The 25178-nt window shown below is 33.9% G+C and overlaps 5 protein-coding genes across 5 annotated transcripts; 2 read left to right on the top strand and 3 right to left on the bottom strand.

Moving 5' to 3' along the window:
• Nucleotides 1–504: 504 nt before the first annotated feature.
• Nucleotides 505–4918, top strand: LOC100789399 (probable GTP diphosphokinase RSH2, chloroplastic). The gene is made up of 6 exons (XM_003528503.5): nt 505–1833; nt 1936–2121; nt 2950–3410; nt 3557–3715; nt 3798–4149; nt 4466–4918. Exons 1-6 carry the CDS (start codon nt 1156–1158, stop codon nt 4772–4774), a joined length of 2145 nt encoding a protein of 714 aa, XP_003528551.1. The 5' UTR covers nt 505–1155; the 3' UTR covers nt 4775–4918.
• Nucleotides 4919–8785: 3867 nt separating this feature from the next.
• On the bottom strand, nt 8786–9325 carry LOC102662761 (uncharacterized). The gene has a single exon (XM_006583097.4). It carries the CDS (start codon nt 9243–9245, stop codon nt 8877–8879), a length of 369 nt encoding a protein of 122 aa, XP_006583160.1. The 5' UTR covers nt 9246–9325; the 3' UTR covers nt 8786–8876.
• Nucleotides 9326–12507: 3182 nt separating this feature from the next.
• On the bottom strand, nt 12508–15095 carry NSP1 (protein NODULATION SIGNALING PATHWAY 1). Its single transcript, XM_003529788.5, has one exon. The coding sequence runs from the start codon at nt 14485–14487 to the stop codon at nt 12859–12861; it is 1629 nt and encodes a 542-aa protein (XP_003529836.1). The 5' UTR covers nt 14488–15095; the 3' UTR covers nt 12508–12858.
• A 1968-nt stretch (nt 15096–17063) lies between these two features.
• LOC100305988 (hypothetical protein) lies at nt 17064–18605 on the top strand. Its single transcript, NM_001349684.1, has 4 exons — nt 17064–17295; nt 17396–17427; nt 17502–17627; nt 18074–18605. Exons 1-4 carry the CDS (start codon nt 17202–17204, stop codon nt 18257–18259), a joined length of 438 nt encoding a protein of 145 aa, NP_001336613.1. The 5' UTR covers nt 17064–17201; the 3' UTR covers nt 18260–18605.
• A 5018-nt stretch (nt 18606–23623) lies between these two features.
• On the bottom strand, nt 23624–24505 carry GER9 (germin-like protein 9). Its single transcript, NM_001253253.2, has one exon. It carries the CDS (start codon nt 24474–24476, stop codon nt 23850–23852), a length of 627 nt encoding a protein of 208 aa, NP_001240182.1. The 5' UTR covers nt 24477–24505; the 3' UTR covers nt 23624–23849.
• Between the last annotated feature and the right edge of the window lie 673 nt (nt 24506–25178).

The raw sequence follows: 25178 nt of genomic DNA, 5'->3' as shown, positions 1-25178 counted from the left end.
TAAGTATTTTACATTCTTGAAAAAAATGTTTTTCCAAAACTTTGAACCAAAAATAAGAATGTGATATTGTTCTCAAATTTCACCTTTGTACGAACAATTTTTTGATAGTATTTTAGAACAAAGACAATCGAAGAGCACTTATCCAAAGATACATTTTCTCAAGGATAAGAATAGACGAATTTGGTAACAAATTTTTGGTAAAATCAAATGATGATACGAATTTAATGAGTAAATAATATTTTAAAAATGAATGCAAATGACACATAATTTGTTAAATAAATTATTATAAAATTTCTCAAGATATTTTATTCTGATAAATAAAGACTTTTCACGCTATTTATGGCGTCAATTTCTCTCAACACAATAGCCGTCCAGATTCAGTGGGGGCCGCATTCGCAACGCAACCATGCCAAATTGGGCATTAACAAAAACAAAATATCTTTTGCAACAAACACTCTCATCTAATTTACGTTAATGAACAAACCAAAACCAAATCCTTGACAACATTAAACAAAAATAAACTTATCTTAAAAACCCCCTTGTCATTCACATAATCTTCCGAGGACAGAACCGTCATTTCATCCTCCCTTCCCTGGTGGCTTAGCCATTCCCCCTCTCATAAACAACACAGAAGACAGATTCTGGGAAAATCTCCTAAGCACGAAGCTCTCTCTCTCCTTCTTATTTTCACTTTCTCTCTCCTGCTTCCATTTCAAAGCGTATTTGACTCCCTCACCTTCAATTCCAGGGTCCCCTTTTGTAAATTCTTATTTATTTAGGGTTCTTTTCTTCAACTCCCCTTCATAAAAAAATTTCTGTATATAATATACATCACCCTTTCCAATACAAAGTAAAAAAAAAAAAAATTAAATCCCCGAATTCTTCAATCAATTTCCATTTCCATTTCCATTTTCAATTCTTTCATTTTCTCTCTGTACGGACTTAGGGAAATACTTTTCCTTTGTTTGAGGTGAGTCTTCCCTTTTCTCAATTTGGGTGCCCCCAAAATAATTCCAATTCTTTTTTTCTTAGATTTCCTAAAGGGTATCAGAAAAACTGTGACTTCACCACCATTTATTCCGTTTCGTTCAAGTTCGGGATTGAAAAATCCGAAAAAGTGAAAACCCTAATTTGTGATTTCGTGACCCCTTTCTCATGGCGGTTTCTACGATAGCCTTGTACGCGAGTCCACCCAGCGGCGTGTGTTCCACGTCGCACCAGATCAACTGCCACGCTGGCTACGACTTCGAATTGGGGTCGCGATCTTCGTCGCCGGCGGGGTCGACGGCGCCGCCGTCGACCTCGCAGAAGCCAGTGATGGGCGGGCTCTCGTGCCTGTTTTCGTCGCCGGCGCCTCCGCGGAAGCATGCGCCGCAGCTCTCGTCGAACTTTTCCGGCGAGGAGGACGAGATGAAGGAGCTGAGCAGTTCCTTCTCGTATTCTCCGAGCAAATTCGCTGGTTCTTCGTGGAAGAGGGATCAGAGTCCCGTGTCGGTGTTTCATGGTCCTGTTTCGTGTAGCAGTAGTGGTAGAAGTTCCACGGGTTCGACCCCTATTAGAAGTTTCAGGGGTGGGACCAGTGGTTTGTTTGATGGGTTTGTGAGGAATGCGTTGGGGTCTTCATGTTTGGACTATGACTTAGATGCGGGTGATTCTTCTGCTATGGTTGATGAGTTGACCTTCAATTTGGAGGACAATTTCGTGGAGGGTGGGTTTCACTTTGAGCCATATGCTAAAAAGTTGCTTCTTGGGGCGCAAATGAGGCACAAGATCTTCTGTGAGGAGTTTGTTATCAAGGCCTTTTGTGAAGCTGAGAAAGCACACAGAGGGCAGGTAGATTCATAGAATTTTGAAACTAACTTTATTTCGTGTGTTTTGGATTTGGAAGGTGTGATCTTGATGTGTTGTTGTGTTTTTTTTTTTGTGTGTGTGCAGATGCGAGCAAGTGGGGATCCTTACTTGCAGCATTGTTTGGAGACTGCTGTGTTGCTGGCTTTGATTGGTGCCAATTCCACTGTTGTGGCGGCGGGGCTCTTGCATGACTCGCTGGATGATGCTTTTCTGACTTATGATTATATAGTTGGGGTGTTTGGCACTGGTGTTGCTGATTTGGTTGAAGGGGTGAGGAACTTGTCTGTTGTTGATTGATGAATGTGTGTTGTTTAGGATATTGGAAATTGATGCTTGTGATTTGCACGTTAATGATTAACATTTGAATGAGCGTCAAATATTGAAGTTATTAACTGACATTTACTGTTCAGATCTAGTGTTAGATGCTATGGCCAAGTGTAATTTGGCTGCTGGAACTTTTTCAAAATTTAATGAGCATTGACCTTGGAGAAAATATAGTTCTGCATGTGTGTGCGTGTGCCTTTGTCGTTGAATGTTTTGGATGGGGTTAGATGTACAAAGTAGTTTTGATTGACACTTGCTTGGGTTCAACTCACCATAATGGTCTCAGGTCATAATGTACAAAGCAGTTTTGTTGATGTAGTTAGAATGTTGTCTTATAAGTGACAGCATAATAATAACTTAATAAAACTCATTCTTTGCATAGACATAAGTTGGAGGGTGAGTTCTTTTCTTTTATTGCTAAAGCATACCACAATTGCCTGTGGTTGCTATGTTTAAGTGTAAAATGCAAGAAATGGATCTTGTAAGAATCTGCTTCCTGGAGCTGTAGGCTATTCATCATATGTTTATTGTTATTAACATATGGAAGCAATGACAATACTAATTCAATAGATTTGTGCTGTAATTTATATTTACTTAGTTTTCTATAATGCTTTATTATCTCTTGTGCTTTGGTTGCTGAAATTTGATTTCCATTTTTATAGGAATCTACTATAATACCCATTGATGTCTTTACATACACATTTCTGATTTTTTGAATTAGTTTTGCCCTTTGTCCCTTCCAATATTCTAACTAATGGTTGTATGGCATTTTAGGTTTCTAAACTGAGTCACTTAAGCAAGCTGGCTCGAGAAAATAATACGGCTAGCAAGTCAGTTGAAGCAGACCGCTTGCATACTATGTTCCTTGGCATGGCAGATGCAAGAGCTGTCCTCGTTAAATTGGCAGATCGGTTGCATAATATGATGACACTAGATGCATTGCCAGGGGCCAAGCAACAGAGGTTTGCAAAGGAGACTTTGGAGATTTTTGCACCTTTGGCCAATCGCTTGGGAATTTCTACTTGGAAGGAACAATTAGAAAATTTGTGTTTTAAGCATCTCAACCCAAGCCAGCATGAGGAGCTTTCATCCAAGCTTGTGGAATCGTACGATGATGCAATGATTACTTCTGCAATAGAGAGATTAGAGCAAGCACTTAAAGATGAAGGCATTTCTTATAATGTCATTTCTGGGCGACATAAGAGCTTGTATAGCATTTATTGCAAAATGTTAAAGTATGCTATACCTTTCCTTCTTTTTCTTCTAGTTGCTAAATTTTTTAATTTATCTTTCTTATGTTCCATTTGGGTTTTTTACCTGACGTGCTGAACTGTAATGTTTGTACACTTCCAATTTCTCAATTATTCATGTCTCTATGCAGGAAGAAACTTACCATAGATGATATCCATGACATTTATGGGCTGCGCTTGATTGTTGACAAGGAAGAAGACTGTTACAAGGCCTTGACAGTAGTTCATCGATTGTGGTCTGAGGTGCCTGGAAAGCTGAAAGATTACATATGTCGTCCCAAGTTCAATGGGTATGTTGTGGCTCAGTTGTAGTGGTGTACACTTTCAAGTGACCATATCTATATCATCTGATTATGTTTTCATAATTCGCAGATATCAATCTCTGCATACTGTGGTGATGGGTGAAGGCAAGGTTCCCCTTGAAGTACAAATTCGGACCAAAGATATGCATTTGCAAGCAGATTTTGGATTTGCTGCTCATTGGAGATACAAGGAAGATGATTGTCAGCATTCTTCGTTTGTGCTTCAGATGGTTGAGTGGGCTCGATGGGTTGTCACCTGGCAGTGTGAAGCAATGAGTAGAGATTGTTCATCTGTTGGATATGCTGATTCAGTCAAGCCCCCATGCAAGTTCCCTTCACATGCTGAGGATTGCCCATATTCTTACAAGCCTGATTGTGGTCAGAATGGCCCTGTGTTTGTTATCATGATTGAGAATGATAAGGTTTGTGCCAGTAATTATTATGTAATATTCAATTTCATGTTTTCAAGTCTTCCACTTCAACCCATACTTTGATTCTTAAAACTCATGCAAGAATTCAATTTAAATACCGACTAGTGATCTTCAAGTGGTAATATGTAACATACTTTGGAATTGATGCTTTTTTTATTGTTGTGTGCAATGGTATGTATAGTCTAAAAAATGTGGAAAGTAGAGCATGCACTGTCATTTTGTGCAACCAAGGTTGTTTTGTGTCATTAGCATCTTATCACATTTGAACGTTTGTATTAATTATGCTTGTGTTTGAATGCATGTGCAGATGTCTGTCCAAGAATTCAGTGCAAACTCAACAGTATTGGATTTGTTGAAAAGATCTGGGAGAGCAAGCTCTAGGTTGACAACATATAGGTTCCCATTGAAGGAAGAGTTGAGGCCAAGGCTGAATCATAAACCCGTTAGTGATCCCAATAGCAAGTTGAAGATGGGAGATGTGATTGAACTTACACCAGCCATACCTGACAAGTCTCTTACAGAATATAGGGAAGAAATCCAGCGTATGTATGATCGCGGGCTAACTGTGTCAAGCATGGGAACCGCCGCAAGCACCATGGCTGGCTCAAGAAGTTGACCCGTGCTTTTGGATTTCACTTCCATTCCAACATGAAATTATTTAGTGACTGTTATGTATATAGAAATATTTGTACAGAACAACTGTGTTACTACTTTGAACTTGGCTAACTTGATTCAATTATGTGCTGAATGATTGATTTTATGTAGTTGATCCAATGGTCCTGATAAATTATTTACATCCCACCCACTTTGGTTCTGGAGTTCTAGTTTTATCCTGAGTCTTGCCGTCGTCAAATAGTTTTATCTATAATGTGGGATGATGTCAGAGGAACAAATTATCAAACATAAGGTGTTGTTTATATTCCATTTGTGCTTTATGGTAGGGTTGTACTTCCAAGGAACTTGTCAGCAAAGAGCAATAGAATCAGTTGAGATTTTTGAAACGAGTGAGTTTAGCTGTATTTGTGAAGTTTGTTGAGCAGATTCTAGTCATGTAAATGCAGAATGGCTTTATTAAAATGTGGAAGTGAAGTGTTAAAATTGTTAATTGAAAAATTAATTTTGGCACATATATTTTATTGGGGTTATACTAATCACTGCACTTTCGGTTCGAGGAAAGTAGTGGGCATAGGAGAATGAAAGATTATAAAATTTGGATTTATGAAGTAGATTGTCTTGGTTTTTTTATTTTTTTTACCATTATTCATTACAGTAATTGTATAAATACATCTTTACCATGATTTCTAATGCATTCCAACTTGAATTTTAAATTTTCTGAAATTGATTCCTTTTTACAGATTATTGTATCAATCACCTAATATTAGATTATTAGTAGTAAGTAGTGGTACAGCGTACACACTTTCTCTTTCACAATGAAAGAAGTCAAATTATAAAAGAATACACGTCGTTGATAGCGTATAGAGAGCGGCAGCTACACTGACGGTTAATTTTACCAAATGTGATGTTAAGCCAAGTTCCAAACGCACATGTATAACAATCCAATTAGTTTTGGAAATTTCTTTCGTATTAAATTCAAATTGGACCAGTTTTAATTGCAATAGTACACAATTCAGGTTTTCTATAGACGAATTTAGTTGAATCTTTTGTAAGTTATGCTTTTAAACTTGAGCTATATTTTGTCAGATTTTATTTTAGCGATTCCATTTTAAAAGGCAAAAGAGAACAAATACACAAACAAATATCTTCTTGGTGGTGGGGCCAGTCTGCAAATTTATTAATAGCCTAATGAACTCTACGAAGTACACTAAAGATCATGAACTAAAAAACATAAACAAGTTTATAGATTTTGTCACTAGCATGGCAATCATACAAGTTTACTGATTAAGGTAGAAGTAACTTGTGATATCAGGGATTTAAATCCTGAAGTGTCTACTCTGGAGATAATCCTGTGTAGATTCCTAATAAAAAAATAAAACAAAAAAGATGTGTTATACTAAAGTAAAAAGGCTTTTCAGTCATAATAGCCTAAACATTGATTATATAGATTTTTTAAAATTTTACTTCGGAAACCAGTGCCATCTTAGTGCCAGTTGTGTATTTTTTTTTTTTTTGTTAACCAAACTCTATTGTACATTATTAAGATAAAATTTTGACAGAAGAATAACACTAAAAAAATAAATAACTATATCTAGTTTTATCTTCAAATAAATCCTTTTGGCATTTAAGCTAATAGCAGGGAGTGGTTAATGTGTCCTGACCAAGTGAAAAAGGAAAGCCAGGCCAAGCTATACTCTTGGACAATGGTATGGCTGTGCAATAGTGCATGTTTGATTTTTTTAAGAGAATCAACCTAAACCAAATTGAATATTTTTTATTGATCAGTTTGGATTTCCTTTTCCAAAAATCAGCAAACATTAGCTTATTCGCTTAATGGAAGATTAATTTCTGCTTAACAAATTGAAGTGTGTTGCTGGGTTGTACACCAGCTAGTTAGGGGCAACTGACGTCAGTTTTTGACATTTTATTTGAAAAAGAAAAACACTTGCAACAACAAATCTACACTTTTAATCTACATATAAATATCAAAAAGGACAAATTATGATAAAACTTTGTCAGTTATAATAAATAAACTATAAAAGATAAATGACTAAAATTTCAAATTAATATTAAATGATCAAGGAATACATGCCATATATTTTGTTTTTGACAGAAAATAGATGCCATATCAGAACATTCTTATTCTGGTATGAAATAAAATTCAATATTTCAAACCAGAACATTATTATTGATAAATGATGATAAATAGGAGTACTTATTTGGGGAGTGGTTGGAAGAAGCTTCACTTAACACTTAACCGTGCATGAAAAGTAAACTTAACATCATCAGTCAATTGTAGAGTTGCTCTCATGCTATGAATGCACCAGCACTTGTGAATATTTATTTCTAGCACATCAATGATGTAGCGATACCAAAGCTCTAGAAACGGAATAATCTAACTCGAGGTTCATAGTCATCCACGCCTTTAGATTTCAAAAGTGACTTCACAAACTTTGCGTCCTTCGGATGTATGGATGTAGATGAATTGATTTATTAAATTTTTTTTTTGAGATTGACTTTTTAAATAATTGATCAAGTTTATTTGTTTAATTAAATAAATAAACTCAAAATATTGAGCTTGATCATTTAAATGGACTAAACTAAGTTTTATAAACACAACATTAACTGTTTGTGACTAAATCATTTATTTAATTAAATTGATGGTTTGGATTTTACCAGCCTTTGTTATTTATGTATTCATTATGAAAATATGTAGAATTTTGTCGAGTGCATTAAAAATTAATTTTGAGGTTTATCTTTAGTAGTACTCAAGAAGTTATGAATTTTTATTTACTAAACTATGAAAAAGTAAAATATAACTGTTTAATTCCACCTACAACATGTTGAGAGCAAATATTTCTATTTATAGATTATTGTCTAATATTAAATTGATAAAATGTCACAAAAAAATAATTAAGTTATAAATGAGATCAATAAATTGAGTTTAAGTTTTATTTTTTTGTAACAAGTCAAAATCAAGCTTTGATTTAGGCTTGCTTAGATAAATGAGTAAAGTTTTGTAACCAAAATAAATGAGTAAAGTGTAAACAATATTGTTTTTACAAAAAGAGTGAATGTTATAAGCACGACACTCTAACTCATCGATCTAATAGGTCAATTATGTTATAAAATAATTAATGTTGTTATATATAATACTAAATTTTTTAATGTATATTTAATACACATGTAAATTTACATAATAAATTTTGTCATAATTAATTTTGATCTAATAATTAATTTATTTACATATATAAATTAATTCGTAAAACATATTTTTTAAAAATTAAATTAATTTGTAAAACATATTCTTTAAAAATTAAAAAAAAAATCGTATAGACCCATACAAATTGACAATTCATAATAACCTTAGGGATTCTTAATTTGTATCAGCTTTATGGAAAGATAATATTGGAATTTTACATGTTGTGCACAGAGCACTTGCCTAAGTTGTAGCAAACCACTTCATGGACCCAACAATAAAAAAAAAAAAAATGAAAAGCGGCAGGTATATATCCATTAGCTATGAGTTGGCCCAGATCATTTCAATTCGTGGATAAGGGCCTTGGTTGGGCTTGCTGATTTAAATGTTAAGAATAAATAATTAATACCGGACACTGCTACTACTACTACATAACACAATTCCTGAAGTTGTTCGTAGAAGACACAAGACTTATTGTGCGAGGCCGAAGTGTGACCTGGAATCTCAAAGCTTCCAGATTCAATTGCATATGATTTATGATGAGTTCAAATTTCTTCATTCTCTCTTATTTGTGAATTATTCTTTATAATTAATTTTTTTTTAACAATCTTTTATTATATATATATCTTTCTCATATCTTCTTTTAATTATGTATCTATTGCTTAGTTTATTAGGCTTTTATAATCGAATCGGCGGTAGCTACCTAACGTTCATATGATAAGTACTACTAAACAAATTAAAAAGGTACTCCATAAGTGTTTTTGTGTGTGTGTGATATATATTCTTCTCTTATCAAAATGTCGAAATCATAACTTAAAAACTGCTTTCTAATATTATTACGTTAATAAATATAAATGCATCATAGAGACAAAAAATAAAGAGGACATAGTGATGATCCCATGCTCTATCTCCAAAAGAATTCTTGAACCGAGGCTTGCCAATAAAGAACAAGCATAAGCATAACGAGAATCCCCGCCAAACCCCAAGAAGAGCTTCCAATTCTGAGCACCCACGAAGGCTCAGGAGATGGTAGAAATGAACAAGCTCTTGGTGATGGTGATGAAGAGGTTGTTCTTATGGCAATTATGAGTCCAGCAAGAACCATAGGCAGAACAAACCCACCAGAGCTCCATTTTGACTCATAGTACCTCCTATCACTCTTTGAATTGGCATATAAGGGAGACAACACCACTGCTGAGACTAGAGCCAGCACCATGCCCAGTGATCTTTGAGAAGAGGAACCATAAGCATAGGTGGTGGTGGTGGTGGCCATTTTTTGGAGGTGAAGCAATTAATTAAGAGTTTGTTTTTATGTTGTGTGTGATCAAAGTTTTAACTTAAGAGGCAATTATTTATAGTGGGGTGATGAGTGATGGGCTAAGGAATCTATATGAGATTGGATGATGGAAGTGATGGACAAACAGCCGGCCATAAAGTGAGCAGGATTAAAGAATGGCCAAAAAAGATTAAAAGGTGAAAAGGATGGTAGAGAAACCAGACTCTGGGGTACGGAAGCAAGGTATATTTCTTTGCTATCTTTTTTGTGTTCATATTGTTTGTCCTCAAATGCTAACAAAAAAGTTCTTATTAAAGTGAATTTTTTTTATTGGATCATATAAAAATTATATCATTCATAACTTTTCTTTTTTATATTTTCTTATGATTTTTATAATAAATAATTATTCTTTTTAGTTTCTTAAAGTATTAATTAATAAGACGTTAATTTGTTTTGTGTTCTTGAAGTATCTATAGCTGTAAGCAATGATTTTTAGCTTGGAGTAAGCAATGATTTTCAGCTTTGACAATGGAGAGTAGCTGTAATCAAAGTGACATGCATCATTAACAGCAATACTTTGCGTTACTTTTTGACAGTGTTGTCAGAAAGAGGAACATTGGTTTATTATTTATCATTAGATCAAGCTTAATCAAAAAGAGAGGAAGAAAGCATGCTCGGAAAAACGGTAAACTGAGCAAAATTTTCGGGAGACCTCCTTTTGTTTTGGGTCTTTTTAATCAAGTAAATTACACATGATCAATTTTTTTTTTATAATTAGAATTTATAACAAATAAATATTTTTAATATATAACTGTATTATATAAATTATATTTTAAATTTAAAGTAAATAATTTAAATTATAATATAAGATTATTTTAATCATTGATATTTTTTAAAGAAAAATATTAAAATTAAATTTAAGAGGAAAAAAAAAGATAATTTGAAATGATTGAGAAAAGATTATTTTTTATCCAATTATAAAAACTAAACGGGTCTGATCCCTCTTCAGTAATTAGAGAGGTCCATTAAGAGAGATAAATCTATGAAGTCTGTGAGACCCCCCACCACCCATAGCTCTTCAGTAAATGAAGATAATAGTTTTTCATGGAAAACATCCCTCAAAAAGAAAAAAAAAAAAACAACAGTTGAGAATTTTTTTTTATGGAAAATGTTGAGAGTCTTTAATTAAAAGTTATTATAGTTACAATTTATAATATAAGAGTTGAGAATGGAATTATAAACCAGATTCAATATCAGTTTGCAAACCAAAAAGAATTGCCGCCCATAACTTTGCTTCAATTATTGCGCAAAGGGATGATCTTGGACGTAACATGTGCAAGTTACTAGGATTTGTTTTTAATACCTAGGACATATCATATACCTTGAAATTATAGGAACAGGCAGAGAAGGAGGAAAAGAGAGACCAAGCTCAGAATTATAAAATATAATACCGATTTATTGTATGTAATGGTGTTCTACAAAAAAGCAGTAATTTCTATTTACAATGGTACTAGACTCCTAATCTTAATAAAATAAGGAAACAAATCATGAAATATACTGAAATACGAAAATCATTCCTAAAGGATCATGTAACAACAGCAATAACAACAGAAGTCTTTCCGACTGGAAGGGATCATGTAAGATACTGTAAAATATTTTAAGATAACAATAATGATAATATGAAATATTTTATAGATATTCTAGTGATATTTTTGTTGTACGTGCCTTTTGTTCTAATATTCATGTTAGACGGTGGCCAAATGCTGAGTATGTTGTTGTCAACATGGATGGCTCAAGACATCCATTACCTCTGACAACAGTTTATCATAAATTGCAACCAATAAATGCTTCTCCTTATACCATATTTTTTGTAAGTTTCTTTTCATTGAAATAAACTATTATATTGTTGATCATGAAAAAATCCCTACCATTTGGTATTGTTATACATTCGGTATAGCAGTGGGGATTATTTTATTTGAAAGTAGCATAACGCTATTCCTTTTTTATACCTTTGGTATCCAGTAGGATACATTCTAGTGGAAATGTCACTTTACTGGTAGAATGATTATGACTATTTCGATTTTATAATTAATTAATTTACATTGATGACTATGAATGGGGAGCTGGCATCCATGAATATGTTGTTTTGATCAAACTTGCTTGAATTTTCTTCTCAACAAGCAGAGGTGCCATTTGTGAAGTATAAATTGCTTTTGATAAAGAAGCCTATGACAAGTCTACGATTTTGTTTTTGGTGGTGCATTAATAAGAGTAATAATGAATTATTGATTCACCTTCTTTTAGTTTTTTTTATCTGTAAGAATCAAAAACTGGTAATAAAAAATTTACAATAGTTCACACATCCTACTCAATCAACTAAGCTATCCTGTGCTAGTTGAATATTTGAGTGCATATATCTCAATAAATATTAATAAATGATTCAGCTTGTGGAAGTGCTGCTTATGGCAATTGTCTTCTTTTTTGTAGATCTGACTTGAGTAAAGATCAGATGATGATAGTAGATCATTCCATCAAGACGAAAAAAATACTGTTTTGGGGTGGTATTGTCTTGGTTCAATGTCAGTTGGGGTACTTGGCTATGCAGTTTTGAGGTACAATATTATTTTTTTGGGTGGTTAGACTGTTAAGAGACATAGAGTTGAATTAAGGTTAACTCTGATATGTTCTTGTGCATGTGATGTTGCTTCTAGACTAAAAATCTTGTATTACTTCCGCGTCTTTGTAAATCCTACGTTAAAAAGTAAAAACTGATGCTAGTATGTCATAACCAGGTATGTAGTCAGTCAGCCTGGTTTGTTTGGTGAGACTCATGCTCTTTCATTGGCAAATATTAGGGTTTATTGATTTGAGAAAATGTTTTTTTAATTTTAAATATAAAAAATGTCATTTATTTTATTTCGATTCTTATTTTTAAATGATTGTATAAAAAACAGTAAAAATAATAAAAAAATTTATTTCTCATATAAATTTTTAAAAATAAAATAATAATGTGATGATATATTTATGATTAAAAGTGAAAATAAAATATTTTTCAATTTAAAGTAGGTCCAGAAATAGTTGTTGATTGATGCGTATCCTATGTGGATCAACAAGAGGGTAATTAGATAAACAAACTAATTTGTTTATGTAATAAATATAACTACTAAATATATTAAATAAAAAATTGGTTCTTAACTTTAATTAATAATGTTTATTTAATTAAAATAAACTAAAAAAAACTATAGAAAATTATAAATTATTTTAGTAAGCTCAAATAAATTACAGAGTTTTTTTTTTCATATATCTCGATCTAACTTCAGATTTGTAACTGAAAAAACAACAGATGCTAAACTCTGAAACAGCACTATCTTCTTACCAGTTATCAATCATTACAAAGCACACAAACAACTGATGAAATAATTTGCACCTCTCTTTATGTTACAAAAAGTTCTATAATCAAGAATTTGACATGGTGGAGAAATTTGGCAAGGAAGAGTTTTAAGAACTTTGAATACCTATGCTACCTTTCCCCCTCCCAACGAATTTGTTTACTGTTCACCAGAACTTGTTGGACATAAACTTGTACCGAATTCCAAGTTATGGTTCATCATCATGTTGAGCTCTGATCATTCCCATCCAGCTTCCACAAAGAACAGAAAGAAACACTTTGTCCCTTCCACCATAGTCCAACACTTCTATTGTCATCTTCCACTTTCATCTCCCAGTTACTTTCATACTTCCTCAGCAAAGCTCTACCTCCATCTATTGCATCTTCTCCAAATACTTCCTCCACAAACCCTGCTTCTTTCATTCTCTCACACCATTTCTCCTTCCCTTCATTCGTCTCGCGCTGGTTTGTCAATGCCTTCGCAGCCTCACCTTCCATCACTCTCCTCTCCTCGCTCTCCCTGCCTTTGAATGCAGAGCTCGTTGAGTCCAAAAACCTCCACAAGTACTCCACCCTCCGAGAGAATCCAGTGGCGAAATCCCCACAACAATTGCAACAACACCCCAGGTTGTTGTCACTTAGTATCACCCCTTTGGGCTCCATGTTCCTCAACACTGTCAGAAACTTACTCCTTTCATCTGGGGCATTGTGATTTAACTGATGCAACCTAAACTGTGCACACACAACAAAGATTTCATCCGGGGAGGCGTCAACACTTTGAGCATTCAGTGAATGCAATGGGCAATTATCTAGCTTGTTTATCTGCAAATTAACATTCATTGACTGAGCAAAACCAAGGAGTCTAGAAGAGAAGTTATCACCAGGAGGACCAATACAAAATGGGGTGTCATTTTCAGTGGAGGAAGAAGCAGTGACCACGGTGAGGCGAACCAATGGAGGAGGTCCACCAGCTCTGCGACTCAACGCCTCAAGAAACGTTGGCCATTGCATGCCATGAGAGACTCCAATGTCAAGGATGTGAAGGGTGCGTGAATTATCAGTGTCTTCCCCAAGAACTTGAAGAATGGAAGCATTTGCTATGTTGTTAGGAAAGGAAAACCAAGGGCTAACTTCATAGAACTTGAGTAGTGTCTTTTGGAAGAACCGTGGCTCAGCAGACGCAAAAGTTATAGACCCTGAAGAGGTAGAAGTTGGAGAAGAAGATAAGTGTTGTGTCAGTGCTTTGAGACCATGTGCTGCAAGCCTGTGGTTAGCATCACCAGTTGGTGATGCTAACTCATGGAGAACATACAAGAGGTGTTGCACACGGTTCAGATTTCCACCAGTTATGGCTGCAGCACAAGGGTTCAACAACTGTTCTGCCCACCTCCCATCCTTATTGTTGCAGTTATTTCCATTGGCCTTAGCTCCACCTTTCTTGTTCCCACCAGATTTTCTAACTGTTGCTGTTGTTGTTGTTGTCGCTTCTGCATCTCCGTTATCTGCTTCATTGTTCCTGGGCTTGCTCTTGATTTTCTTGTGCTTGTGGTTTTGTGGTGGTTTGGGACTTGACTCATCAGTGGCACTTCTTTTCTTGGGCAAATCAGAAAGTGGTAGGTTGTTAGAGTCACAAGTCTCAAGGGGTGTTGTGATGGTAACAATGTTGGTGGCATTAGGGGAACTGGTATTGGTATCAGTTTGGTAGTTGCTAGCTATGTCTTGTTCCCACAACTGATACTCTTGGATGTCACTAGAGTTGTATGGATAATCTAAGAATGGTGGAAAGTAAGACACAGAACCTTCAAACCAGTCCAGACTGTGATCTGGTGTTGGGTTTGGTTCCATGATCATTGTAATGGAAGGAAATGTTGTGAGATAATGAGCAAAGATTCAAAAGGGTTTGAACTTTGAAGGGCTTAGTAGTGTTGGATCGTTGACCAAATGGGAGGAGGAGGGTAGAACATATCAACCAGAAACTCAATTTCATTGGTTTTTCCCTAAGAATTTTAAAATAAGGCATGGTGTAGTGATGCTTCTTAGTGGTGACAAATGAGGGAATTTTCTAATTGTTTGCGTGCTGTTCGTTTGGAAGATGTGATGTTTTATTGAGGTTTAATATTTGTTGCCTAGGCAACTAGGAGACGATAATGTCTCTTGTTTATGCTGGGTGGTTAACTTGTTCCTTTGTATTATATTGGAGATTGAAATCTGCTTACTGTTTAAGATTTAATTGAGGAATTTCAATGAGGGTTTGAGGATTGTGATAGGTTCCTTCAAAACTCAGGCCGGCACACACTGTTTGACTAATTGAAAATTCCTGAAAAGTTTCTATCTGGCAAGGTCTTCGCAACTTTTTGTGCTGTATTTTGTTGTTAATGGGTTTGTTTTCCTTTTTTAAATCATTTTTTCCAGAGTAAGGAAACGCGTGTATAATATGAAGTTAATTAAAAATTCCATTTTTTCCTTATGATTCAAACTTGTTTTAATTATTTATTGATTTAGTCTCCTATTGATAAGATGCAAAGGAGAACTTTTAGTTTATTTTTGTTAAAACTCCAGATAACTATATCCACAGTAGGAGTGTTTAAAATAACTGCTTATAAAAAATTGTAACCTTAACCATAATTATCTGGTTATATAATAACCGATTAATTAAAAATAATGAAAATGAATCACATTGGACAAGTGATTATCATGACCAAATCATAATTGTTATGAAAAACCAATTATTAACCGGTTATATATACAAAATCAGCTATATAACTTGTTATAACTAAAATTGATTATATAATTTGTTAATCTTAAATTGATAATTAATTTTGGTTATTCAAATAACCCAACCATGAGCGGTCCTAGTGCGGAGCATGCCAACCCAACTTCATGTTCCCCCAAAATTCTGGTGCCCATTTTTTTGTTACCCAAAGAGTGCTTAGAAAAGATGTTTAGCGTTTACAATTTATTTACCAACAAAGTTCTAAACATAATAGTGGAATTTGAACTCATTTTCTTATTAGATATGAGATATTTATTAACTAAATAAATTTTTGTTGACTTTCCAGTTGATTAAATGAAACATGATTTGATATCATTATTATTATTATTTAAGAGTAATTTTGTTATACTTTTAGTTTAGAATTTTTATATATTATTATTATCTAATCTTGAACTAAAATCATGTTTAGTTATTTTGATTTTTTTAATGATTATATGAAATGTTGAACTTAGCAGGTATAAACTCTTTTATATAAATCATATATATTAAATTTAACTTCATCATACTCTTTTTTTTTTTTTTACTCAAACAATTAACTTCATCATACTCGTAGCTGGTCATCTCTGAATGTAGTTTGGTAGCTAAACATTACTTATGATATTATCATAAAAATATTGATTATTCCCTAAAAAGACAATTTGGCGTAAATAACAAGAACATGGTGCCGTGTTATAAGTAACACTCTAAATTAAAATAAAGTATCCATTAAAAAATATCACAATAAGACAAATTCTTTTTTGACAGAAACTAAGACAAATCCTCTACACTAATGTAACCGAGGGAAAAACATAATACTTGCATAAAAAGTTAATTAATGTTAATATTTTCCTTTTTATAATTAGGAGGTATCTAGAATTTTTAATGTCTTATATATATAAAAAGAGGAGGGATCAAGTTACTTAAGGTAATTTTAAAAGAGTCACTTTCATTTTCACTATTTTTTTAAAATCTAATGATTTTAATAAATAATTAATCTTAATTATTAAATTTTAAGAAAATAAATGATAACAATAATGAGTAATTTTTTTTAGAACTATTCTTAAAGTAAGTTAATTATCCTTCCTCTCACGCACATAGATTTTACATTCACATTATAATTGATGAAAAATATTTTAGGTATTTCAAATGAATTGTCACAGATATTGTAAAAAAATAGATCAAGACATATGATAAGTGATGCTTGATAAATTAATAAAAAATTAATAAGTAGATAGATACTTTTGTGATTACTTCATTAACAAAAATTTGTTTTCATTATAGTCTAATAGAGGGGAAAAAAAAGCCTTAAGATGTAGTTGGATTGATGGTAGGAGAGGAAATGAATGGGGGATAGAAGGAAAAGTTAAGTTATACCCCCATTGTTTGGATTTCATAAATTAAGATGGAGCTTATTAAAAAAAAGAAAGATAAAAAGAGATATATTTTTAACTCTATTATTTACAACTATTTTTCTTCTCTTCCAATTGAGAAATTATTAGGGGGTAATTTATTTATTTATTTTACTCAATTATTTACAGCTAAAAACGCATTAAAAAAATAAATAAAATGAATACACATAATTTTGAATTTTGATGATAAAACTTTGACTTTAAAAAGAAAATGGTAAAGTAACCAAGTAGTTTACATTATAGGGAATATTTGGAAGGGAAACATTCCTTTTCATGCGAGAGAAGATAACAAGTTACAATTGGTTGCGTAGTTTGTGGTTTGAAGTTTGAAGTTTGAACCTTGAACGAACCCCAAAATCGATCGAGGCAGATCAGAATTGAGGGCTTAGAAATCAGGATTCAGAATGGGTCAGACTGAAAGCGCAGAAGCTGTGACGGAAACTCAAACCACAACCAACGACACTTCCAATCCCATTTCCCTGGAATCCGTCCTCGCAGGTTGTTTTTTCGTGTTTCATTTCTCATGCGCTTCAAGTGTTTGTATAAACGTCTGGCTGAAACGAAATCTCATATTGTGTTGTTTTTTTCTTTGTTGCAGAAGCTGCAGAATATGGAAGCCAACACACTGAGGTTTGCATTCATCTTTTACTTTCAACTTGGCAAGTTGAGTGAATGAAAATAATTTGAAATTTTGGAATTTTCAGTCTGTGGAGGAAATGGCTCAGAAAGCCCTTGAATGCCCTTGCATTGCTGACTTGCGAACCGGTTCCTGTGGCTCTCAGTTCTCGGAGGCATTCCTGTGTTTTCTCAAGAGTACCTCCGAAGAAAAGGTATATCTTTCTTCATACTTTGCTTTCATTAGTGATTGATTGCATAGCTTTGTTTCCTAAAGCAGGATGTAGCTACAATTCCAAGTGTGATTTGAACTGGTTTAGCTGTTAGTAAGTGACAACTCAAGCCTATATGTTATCTACTTAGATCAGCCTTTCTACATAACCTGTTTGATAGGAGGTTAGTGAACCACAACATACAGTGTTTTTTCAACTATTTGTTGTACTTTCGTGCACCCTCAAAGCCTGGCTACAGAGATATTTTAATGTTTTTATTATTAAGAGTTCTGTGGTAATTTGCAAGTCTGTATTACTGTATCATTGTGGATACTCTGCAATAGCAATTAGCAACCAATATGGACAAATTTGAAGTATTTTACATTTTAAGTTTTGATTTCTGTATTCTCATTGAGGGTTGGAATACGAAATTTGCTCCAATTATGCAGGGCTCGGACTGTGTACATCCATTTGTTGCTCTGCAGAGCTGCATCAAGGCTAATCCAGATGCATTCTCTAAGGACATTCTGGGCGGAGCTGAAGATGAAAGCAAGGAGTTGGAGCCAGTTCAAGAATACAAAATACTTCCTCCCAAATGGTCTAGGAAACCTCAAAGTCCAAAATCCAGACTTTAAGAGAAGAGTCGGACTCTCATTTGGGCAACTACTTGGATAAGGTCGTGTTAAGTTCATTTTGAATTTGTATTAGTTTTGCCTGATTAGAGAAGTGACAGGATATATCAATTCCTCAAGTTGCTTCATGTTGTGCACTTGCTTTTATATCATAAAAAGTGCAATTTCTTTTCTACAGAGTTTTGGGATTGCACTCAAATGCTTGCATCTTTCTTTCTAACTACTGGACAGCTTTGTTCATATTTTGCTCTCTTCTAGATATATATTGAAATTGATGAATATCTACGTGGATGTAAAAAAACAGTACTTCCTCTCTAGGTTGTATCATATTATTGCTTACTTTTTGAATCAAAATAAGTTAAAATGCTGCACAAACTTTAATTCAGGGGCGAGCAAGATGAACATAGACTGGATAAAAAGCGATGCAGATTGATAACAAGGCTGATGGTGTAATGATTTATCAAGCTTGTATATAAAATATTATGGGCACCGATAAATTTTGATCCCAAAAACGAAAGCTTGCAAAATTATAAGTTTGCATTCATCTTCATTAGTTGTGATGATACAGTAGGAATCTCTTCATTTATTTATTTATCATCAAGAATTATTCAAAATTTTAGCATAAAAGAAGGCTCCTTTCTGTTTCTAGAATATAACAGTTATTCACAAATTACCCAAATTTTAAACTAATCTCCCCTTTAGTTATGTTTAAATATTCAAATCAGAGAAATTTAAATAATTTTCAAATAATAAGATGCATAATACATAATCTCACCAATTTTTTAATATATACATAATAAAATCTTATTAATACCAAAATAAAAATCTTATTAATTGTAACCAGTGTAGATTTTACCCTATTCTTCCTTTCGCTCTTCTGGTTCTCCTTTACACTCTCTCCACTCTTCAATTTCAAATTAGACTCTTACTCTTTGGTATTTTGAAGGCGAGTCCTCGTGCAGCGGTAAAGTTGTGTCTTGGTGACTTATTGGTCATGGGTTCAAATCCGGAAACAGCCTCTTTGCATATGCAAGGGTAAGGCTGCTTACAACATCCCTCCCTCATACCTTCACATAGCGAAAAGCCTCCGGGCAATGGGGTACGAAGTTTTTTTACTCTTTGTTATTTTGGATCTTGACCAAAATGATGACAAAGGTAGGCCATAATTTTGACAATGTAGTTATCATAGAAGGACGTCACTGGAGTTCCAAGCATGATGAAGGTGAAAGGAGTGACTGAAGAGTGTTACTTTGTCGGTAAGAAGAAAATTCTTATGATGAATCATGCTGGGCTATATAAATAACAAGATGATGTAGTTTTTTTTTTTTTTTTATCAACATATGTTAATTGTTAGTTTGTTAGTTTTTTTTGTCAACACCAGCTATTGAACTCATGATTTTTTCTTCATTTTTTTTTCTTTTTTAACCACTCAATCAATCTTACATCTTCAAACAAGATGACGAAATTAACTTTTCTTCCCTGCCATACATTTGATCTCTCCTTATAAACTTCTTGAAAAATATACCATTATGATTTGCGTTGCTTCTAATCCCAAGTATTTTCCATCATTTCCCTGGAAAACACTGCAGTCCAAGATTATTCTCCAGTTTCTCTAATAAATTCATCAATATGAGAATTAGAAAACGACGCAAACCTCTCAATTATTTTTGGGAAAAAAGATCTACTAAAGTGGGATTGTCCTTAATGTGAGAAAATATAGTGCATATCCACGTTTAAATTTTAATGTATTAGATAGATGATCACGGTAAACTTTAAATGAAGAGCGGATACACCTTTACTTGCTTACTTTAGAAACAAAATATCGTATCTTTATTCTACGAATTGTTAGCAATAACGTAGTAGTCATGTAAATTAACGTTTAAAAATAACAACGCAGTTATTCAGTAACGCACAGAAATTGTTACATGAATTTTTTATAATGACGTAACAATGTGAATTAACGTTGTTCTAAAATAAGAATGCAATTATTTGAGTTCACTGCGACAGTTTGAGAAGTACATGGAGAGCCTTCATAACGCCACACATAAAAAGCCATCACTTATTCTGAAACTGAAAGTTTGGAATGCTTAGGAAGGACATTGAGCTACAAGGAAAACTGAAACATAAATTCAACAACACCATCGTCTGCTTTGTTCTGATGCACATCCCAAAAACAAAAATGAGAACAAACCTTTGACAAATTGCAACAAGAAGATGTAAATTATCATTATGAAAGATGGGGGAGTCAAGTAGGGGTGGGGAAAAGCATACCTGTTTGATATTAAAGGGCGAGATCCAGAGTGAGTATCCCTCAATCATAATCAATCTCAACATCATCCAACAGTGTCTTCTTAGGATTTAAGATATAATTCCTGAATTGCCTTGGCATATTATGTACCTTAATCAAGAGAAGAATCTTCATAGAAACAAAGTGACTTAAGTTTGAGTAGGCTCTGCAACTCTGGCATAGGATCTTCGGACAATTTTGATTTTGACAAGGTGAGATTAGTGAGATTTTGCGGGAGGCATCTCATATGTAGTTCATCTTCTAATTTCCCGAAGACCTGGAGGGATGAGAGATTCTCCAGCTTTGACATACTGTTCACTATTAGTTTCTTAGGATCGCCAATTTCATTGACTGATCTAAGTTTCAGTGAATGAAGCTGGTTCAGCTGCACAATCTTCTCAGCAAGTATTTCTTTCTCTGTTTCTGTCAACTGGAAAGCTAATTTTATATTTTTAAGGTTCTTCAGCTTGTGAAGGTCAGGGAGAAGAGGGCAATCCCCTTACATGAACACACCCCATAGTGTGTGGAGATTTTCCTGACAGTTTCCTCTCAGCTTCCCCTCAGCTTGTGAAAAATGCCCTTAGATGATCAAATTAGGATTTATTTTGGAATATTTGCTGTATTGTAATTCTTCATTTATGATTATAATTATGACGTTGTTGTATTTGACGGGTTAATTGATGTTCTGATGTGAACCAAAAAGCTGCTCAAGTCTACACATATGTGATAAACACTTCCACCTTTGGATATTGATTCTTCTGTATGACAAAGTAGCCACATAACACACTAACATGGCAAGATAGTGTGACCAAACGGAGAAAACTCCCCATGAAAGAATAAGTCACAGCTGCTTTGGTGTAGAAGAGATCATACATAAATCCAAGCTCAACTTCAATAACCTGAAACACTTTCTTGCCATTCCCATTCCCATTCTCGAAAGACTACCTGCTTTCTAAGACATCATGGAAGCTGATCGAGGATAAGATCTGCAAAAAGCCGCTTGAAAGTCTTCAAGAATTTGTGTGCAATCTCTACAATTTCAGGTCCATATGAGTCATGAGTTTGTGGCAGTGGGATGATATTGGCTTCAGCAGGTGCATGAGTGTGATCATCACCAACTGAGTGGGTTTTAAGGCCTTGCACATCAACAATGAACCCCTCATGAGAGGCTGCAATGTATGTTTCCATGTCCTTGGCATAATTAGGCCCTGGATCAGGGTCAGGGAACAAGGACTCTTTTAATTGTTGGCTACTTGCAGACCACAAAACCCAAATCCTCTCCCCCCATTTTGATAATACCAGCAATGAATATTGGTATTGCCAAAATGTTGAGATCAGTGTTTGTCCATGCTCTTTGGGAGATATAGAGTGCCATCAGAACCTGGACACAAAAACTCAGAAACCGTCTACTCCACAATTCATTGTCTTCCATTGAGTAAGCAATGATGGTATCTGAGCCACCAAGGTGAAGGAGAAGAATTGGAGCCCAAAGAGATATAATGACATATTTCGGCTCCACAAAATCACCTTCATTTTCTCCTACTTTGTTAGAAAGAACACCTAGTGAGAATGTTGCAAGCCATTCTGCTAACAAGTATGCAAACCATAGTGTGATTCTGAGGATGGTTCTGGTGCAGTACTTCCTCTTGTTCCCCAGCAAGATGAGGATGCTGTGGAAGCTGAGGCTTGCCAGAACCATAACACGGAGCTCCCACTCGTTCCAAAGGTTTCGAACATTGGTTGGAAAAATCTGCATCACCCTTCTCTTCCTTGTGAAGGCCAAGCTGCTAAAAACTGGAAATTGGAAAAATAAGACCCAAGAAAATTAGTGAAAAAGCAACTGATTAAAACTTCCAGTATCTTGTATAGACTGCTGAATGAAAATTTTCTACAAACTGTAAGGAGTACAAAAAAAGCGCTAGTCTTACTTGTAACCAGCATCCTAGATTAATTTTTCTGTGTCTTCCAACCGTGTTTGTTTGTTTGGTTCTAGCTCTGACTCAACATCTACTAAGAGAAAGCTATTTCACGGAATTGACATAATTAAGCTGCTTAAGAGTAATATAAGTACGCAGATGGAGAAGGGATCACGGTTGTAACCAACAATTAATTAATTTTAAGTTTCCTATAATTAATACTAATTAATTTTAGTATTGTGGAGAAGAAGCTTTGAAATTGTCTAAAATATTTATTTTATCTTATAAGGTCACAAAATTATAATAGACATTTAAAATTAACTATTAAATAGTAGTATTTATCATGTTGAGAATACTCACAAGAAGAGAAGAAAAATATATATTTTAAAAGCTCATTTTTACGTACATTGAAATGTATTCAAATGAACATTCTTTTTAGGAGAAGACAATATGTATTTTAAAATAAAAAAAATAGAGTCTAATATGTAAGGGTATGTTCAATAAAAGATTAAACTTTCTGATTATAATCAATTTTTTGGTGAATCCCGCGGTGCATATAACTTTCAAGATCTTTTTAATTTTTTTATTTTAATAAAAAAAATAAACTTTATGATCTTAAATTACTTTATATAGATCTCACAATGAATCCATTTTCTTTTATTTGTTTATAATTTATTTTAAAATAATTAAAACTAATTAATCTTTTTTTAGTTTTGTACAAAGAGACATTAAAATATTATATTTTTTATTCTATGCGTAGATCTTTCTTATTCTAGTAGAAGACCAGATATATCTACGGTGGAGATCGATCAATCATCTTGCTCTAGCAACAGATATTAATAATTTACTTGAAAATGAGACAGTCCTTGTGCCTTGTGAGAAATCCATAAGATATCCTGGTTTCATTGTCTTTTTATAAAAGTGCTGTGGTTATCATAATTCCAGCAAGTGATTTGACCATTTACCATTATTATTAGTGCATTAGCACCCTGCTGGTAGCAATCGGTGCATGAGAGGACTCAATAATTGCTATTTTATATATATCTATATATTATAGAAGTAGTTATTTGAAAATTAATATCAATTATTAAATAAGGATATATGTAAAAAAATAAAAATAAGCTTGAAATTTATAAAACCAATATCAATAGTTTTTGGACCGGAGATAGTAATACCAATGGACTTTTTTTTACTGCACAAAACACATCTTGCTAACAAGTGATACAGTAAGATATCATTCTTGAAAAATATATAAATACATAGATTAATCAATTTTAAGTACATGATCCAAACATCGAAATGGAAAAGGCAAGGGCATACACAGGCATTATTATGGACTATAAATAGCAACAAACATTAGATAGGAATAAATTCATGAGCAATAATATTCCTAGCCTCTGCCACCGAAACGAGCCTTAAGTTTCTTGACTTGTGCAACATCAAGGAAGGTAGTTTGTGCAACCAAGTCAGAAGGCAAGGTGTTGCCAAATAACAGAAGGTCAAGTAGTTGTGCTCCAGGGTTTGCACTACTGAATGCCAGAAAAGCAGTGGCTTTTCCGTTTCCAGAATTAACCTGAAAATGCAACTGTCCTTGTGGAAAAACCATAATATCTCCAGGTTTCAGTGTCTTGGTATAAAGTGCAGTTGGGGTCATAAAACCAGCAGTGATTTGACCTTCCACCATTATTAGAAGTTCAGTGGCAGCAGGGTGTGTGTGCATTGGGATTGATCCACCTTTGGCTATGTCTAACCGTGCCGCAGATACACCAAGACCATTCACACCTGGAAAATCAGTAACAAATGCGGAGGTTAATGCAGCATTGAAAGTGTTTGTGGTGTTTCCAGCTACAAAGCCAGAGAACACAAAGTCATCCACTGTGACTGTGTTAGGTGGCTTGCACTGATAGCCTGAAGGGCTATCTGGACCTTTTAGGTCTGCTACACAGAAATCATTGACAGAAGCATGGGAAGTGAACGAGACAAGAGCAAAGAGGAAAAGAAAGTGAATCATCTTCATCTTGGAACTTGGATGAATGGATTTGGTGTGAAGGTAATGTGGAATTGGCTATCTATTTATAAAGCTATTCTTACACGCTGAAGATACATGGCCTATGGCCTTGCTGCATGTACCCCTAAATCCTTGAGTTAGGATCGTACTATATCTAATTACATCTTGTTTTATTTTATATATGAGAATCAGACTAACGTGTAACGTGAACCACCAAGCAAAATTAACTAGTGGCTGTATCATATTCATGTGAGAGTGGACATTAGAATGAAAACAATAAAATCATATTTTTATTATACTTTTAAAATACAGGTGCACATTTAAACTAGTAATAATTAATTAGTTAAAGATTAATTGATATATGTAATTATTTAATGTGGGTTTTAATATTTTCCTTATACCGGATAGATATGCAAATGTGATTGAAGATGAAGAAAGAAACTGAAAGAAAAATGTGGGTTGACAGTGAGATAAAAGAAAAACTAAGTGTATATTTAATATTTTCCTTATACTACTTTGCATTGTCAACATAGCAATTGGTTGCAATTCAATTTGAAGAATTCCCCTGTAACATGTCTACACGCACAAGTTATTCGAAACACGCGCGGCAGCACTTGAGTGTACACTTAAATTTTAATTTAACTACTGCAAATGTAGGAAATAAATAATTTAATACATAATTATTTAATCATTTTTCTAATTTTGTCCAAA

The sequence above is a fragment of the Glycine max genome, chromosome 7, assembly GCF_000004515.6.
Source record: "Glycine max cultivar Williams 82 chromosome 7, Glycine_max_v4.0, whole genome shotgun sequence".
Taxonomy (NCBI): domain Eukaryota; kingdom Viridiplantae; phylum Streptophyta; class Magnoliopsida; order Fabales; family Fabaceae; genus Glycine; species Glycine max.
This window is presented reverse-complemented; position numbering and strand designations above follow the sequence as displayed.